This window comes from Anopheles nili, chromosome 3 (genome assembly GCF_943737925.1).
Source record: "Anopheles nili chromosome 3, idAnoNiliSN_F5_01, whole genome shotgun sequence".
Lineage (NCBI taxonomy): Eukaryota > Metazoa > Arthropoda > Insecta > Diptera > Culicidae > Anopheles > Anopheles nili.
This window is the reverse complement of record NC_071292.1, coordinates 54,099,955-54,104,157: the sequence shown is the minus strand read 5'-3', so window position 1 is coordinate 54,104,157 and position 4,203 is coordinate 54,099,955. Positions and strand designations below refer to the sequence as shown.

Here is a 4,203-nt window from a genome sequence, read left to right as displayed (position 1 = left end):
GGATTACACACCCACCATTTCGTCACCATCGCTTCTTGCGCGAAGCAGAAGGTACGTACAGATACTCTAACGTAAATAGTTGTAAGGCTCACTTAACATCCATTACCACGCAGTCCTTACGAATATTGAGTATTCTTGAGGTTCTCATTCGCCTTCAACATTTATTCTAAAAGCTTCTATTGGACGGAATTATTTTAAAACTGTTGAGATCATTCCATGAACTGACACTCCAAAGGCGTTGCAATTCTATCTAGTTCATAAGGCCTTCGTCTGACGATCGACAGAACGGGCAGTGGCCCTTTTGCAAAAACTGCAACTCAAAGTCTTCCGAGTGAAACACCTGGTGGCACTCCGTGCATACCGTGATCTGTAGTTCAGGTAGTAGATTCCGGTAGTAGCGTGTGGCTAGCGGCGCAGGACCACGTACCATTATTACTTCTCTCGGATCGATGGCTCGTAGCGCATCGCGATCCAACGTGGACGGAAAGGTGTCGACAATATCCTGCAGATTCAAAAAAAAACAAAACACATAAATATAAAACGTCCTTTGAAGTTCCGCACGAGCCTTCTTCGTACCTCCTGAATAAACTGATCCTGGTGATCGTAGGTCGTACTTTTTGGAGGTGCCAAAAGAAGCCTCTCTGCTTCCACTTCGCTGATACCGGCCTCCGGTGCGAACTCTGCCAATGGTAGAATCTCAAAAGAAACGTACGAAAACACGTACTCCTGCTGGCAGTTTGGGCAACGATTACCGTGCAAATGTGGACTGTAGTTCGAGCACTTGTAGCACATCGGGAGCAGTTCTTCCGGATCGTTAAACCCACCCGGACACGCCCGACTGCTGATGTAGCTGATGTCCACCTGTTCTTGAATACCGGTCGGAATCTTTAACGACTGCAGCTTGTTGTTGATCTGCAGGTGTAGCTTGTTCGCTCCGAGAACCTTTGCCTGCTTAGACAGGGTGTAGTAAACGGCACTGAAAATAAGCAACCAAACGGGTTTCATTGGCGCGTTTCTGCATCGGAGAGTTACAACAGAAAGCAGAGGGACTTACAATAAGCTGACACCTTTCGGCGGCAAGGCCCCATTGATTTGGTTCACCACAAATCGACTAGTGTTGAACAGCGTCAGCGGAGGGCTGCTCGTGAAGGGCTCCTTCAGATAGGAATTGATCGTGTGGTACGCGTAGTAAATGGACGAAAGCTTCTGCAACGATCGGTATTCCGCAACACCAGCTTCATTAACTTCCGCTGGAGATTCAGCGTTGCTAAGCAGCTTCAATGCCTGCTTCGCCCGTAACCACATGTAATATCCCGCATCCAAATAGCGTTCTTCGGAAACGGCACACTCCACCAAGTTACGCAGCAGTTTGGTCGCTTCGTGCGGCTTGCCGGCAAGAATGTACGCCTCGTGGGCCGATATGAACTGATCCGATTCCGCGAGCCATTGCGCGTGCTGGAAGTGAATCGAGGGCAGAACCTTGGGCAGATGCTCAGCAAGCCGGAACGCTTCCGGCCAATCGCGCGCTTCTACATGCAACTGCACCACCTGTTCTTCCTCGCCCAGCTTACGATAAATCTCCGCCGCTAGCGGAAGCGCTTTGAGTCGTCGCAGGTGCGAGGCAATAAGCTCGAGTGGGACTTTTTCAGTCGTCGCAAGCCGTCGCCCGATATCGAGCAGTACATCCGCCCAGCCTTGCTCTGCTACGATTTCGATCGCACGTTCTGGTTCACCGGCCGTGAGCAGAAGTTCTGCAGCAGCCCGTGGTTCATGCACCGAGCAGGCCCACTCCGCTCTCCGCCGGATCAACTCCTTTCGGTCGGCGGCATTTCCTTCCTTCAGGAACTCTTGCGCTAAATCGAACATTCGCAAATCGCTGTACATCGCCAGCGCTTTGGAGTCGTTTCCCGATTTCTGGTACAACCGAGCCGCTTCCTTGAACTTCCCTGCAAACGCATACGTTTCCGCGCGTAGAATCTCTTTGGATGTTTCGCCACGCTTCTGGCGTTCCTTCAGATCGTCGATCAGCTCGAGCCACGGTAAATTGCGCACCTTCACGTAAGCATCCCGGGCGACCTGATAGTTCAGCGCGTCTAGGGCAGCTTGTGCAAGACCCTCCCAATCGCTCAGAGGAACTCCTAAACATGCCACCTGATAGGCGTCCCTGGAAAAGAGCAACGAAAGTGAATTATGATTCTCGGACAACCAACTGAGCCACTAGTGCTTACTCGAACAATCCTGATTCCACAAACTGCCACATGGTCGCTCCCAGTGCCAGTGGAACATTGCTCATCGCGTTCCCTCGTAGACAGAACGCAGTCGCACCGCATAATCCCACGACCACTCCAAGCATCGTCTGAGGGCTGCGTGGAGGCAAAGAACCAACCCGTACACTCAGCCCTCCCGTCGTATGCGAGTAGCAGATCATCGACTCGAGGTGTGTGTTCCATGCAACCGAGTTTACGTTCGAGTCCTGATACAGCATCGTATCACTGATGAGATCCCGCACGACCAATCGTCCGCCATCGTCCACAACGGCTAGCTTCGTGCGAGATGCATTCAAATCGAGACATCGCACCGACGACAGCACAGTGGTAACATGAATGGGAAGCGAATTGTCCAGAAAAATACGCCACACCTGCCCACTCTTCAGTCCCAGTAGTAAACCCTCCCGACCGGGCGGTCCACCCGTCACTTTGATGTACCGAATGAAGCTATCCATCATCCATTCGCGCTGCAGAGCGCCATTGAAATCGAGACTCTGGAGTTTCTTCTCTTGACACAGCACGAGATGCTGCGCGCAGACGACGAGAAGGCTGCAGTCGAACTTTTTGGCAATCTTCTCCTTAACCTTGTAGTGCATTGGTTGGTTTTCGGCCGAGCTGAGCTCGTACAGCACAACCCTTTCCGGCAGCTGCACGGCCAACCGGTTCCGATAGATGGCGATCTTGTGCACCAGATCGCGGCACTTGATGCGAACCTTCTGGCCGGACACGAGATGCTGGATGATGACGTCGCACATGTTTTCGCGGAATGCATATCGCTCGCGGTACAGCGCATGAACGGTGTTGAACGCTAGGCTGTAACATCCCAGCGTTCCATCCTGACATCCTACGACCTATGGCATACAAAAACCCCCGCGGGATGTTAGACGGCGGCGGACTTCTTAATTCCTGATCAGCATACTTACCACGTAGTTCCCGGAAGGATGTACGGCCGCGGACCAAATCCATGATTCGTGCTCTTCCCCGAGCAATCCCAGCCGTATGCCGTCACGTGTGAACAGCTGCAGCGCTTTATTACATCCCGTCACGATCATGAATTCCCCGTTCGGGAAGAACGTCAAGCACAGCGGATCGAAACCAAAGTTACGCTCCTTCCCGATCACCTGACCACCGAGCGAGTAAAACGATAACGTTTGGCCCCAGTCAACGGCACATAGAATGTCAGAGGAGCCGGATGTTGCCGGTGGATTCCAGGCCAATCCAAACACGGGACTGTTCGTACCACCGGGACGCTCGATCTTGATCTTCTCCTCGCCGGCTTTGTTGCGTATCGAGATCGTTCCATTCGACAGCCCGAGTGCAATGTACTGGCCATCGTTCGTCCAGGCGCACGCGTTGATGCGCGAAGATGATTTGTATTTTTGAACGGCTTTCTGCTCGGACGACCAGAATGAAAAATCCGATATCGCACACGACGCCAGCTGGTGCGATATTGGATTAAACGCCAAACATTGGATCGAATCGTTGTGCCTGTGGACGAATGTGGAAAAAGATGAGTATATATTTGCACTTCCCACCCGTTGGTCTACTAGATGATGGGTGATAAAAGTACGTACGAATATTTCAACAGCCCCTCGAGTTTCTGTGTCCATATAATCACTGTTTTGTCCGCACTTCCGGAGGCGAACTTTTTGCCGTCTTTTGCGTACGCCACACAGTAAACTGTGTCCTTGTGACCCTTGAGCGAATTGATCAGGTTACCTTCGATTGGGTCGTACACGAGAACCTTGTCACCGGCGCCTGCTACCAGTTGAAGGCCTTCCGGGTGGAAACAAATCGAGTGGATGCTGAAAACGACGTTTGAGCGATACGGAGTCAATCCAGTTATCGATTAGGTGACCGTGCGTACTCACCTGGCGACGTCAGTCTTATCGTTGGAATCGTGAATTTTCTCAACCCATTTCGGTATGGCGCGCAT

At 51.9% G+C, this 4,203-nt stretch overlaps 1 protein-coding gene across 1 annotated transcript; it reads right to left on the bottom strand.

Annotated features, from left to right (window-relative positions):
- Positions 1–250: 250 nt before the first annotated feature.
- LOC128726201 (intraflagellar transport protein 122 homolog) lies at positions 251–4,203 on the bottom strand. The gene is made up of 7 exons (XM_053819995.1): positions 4,139–4,203; positions 3,842–4,072; positions 3,191–3,755; positions 2,229–3,118; positions 1,055–2,164; positions 577–976; positions 251–502 (listed from the first exon to the last, which is right to left on the bottom strand). Exons 1-7 carry the CDS (start codon positions 4,201–4,203, stop codon positions 251–253), a joined length of 3,513 nt encoding a protein of 1,170 aa, XP_053675970.1.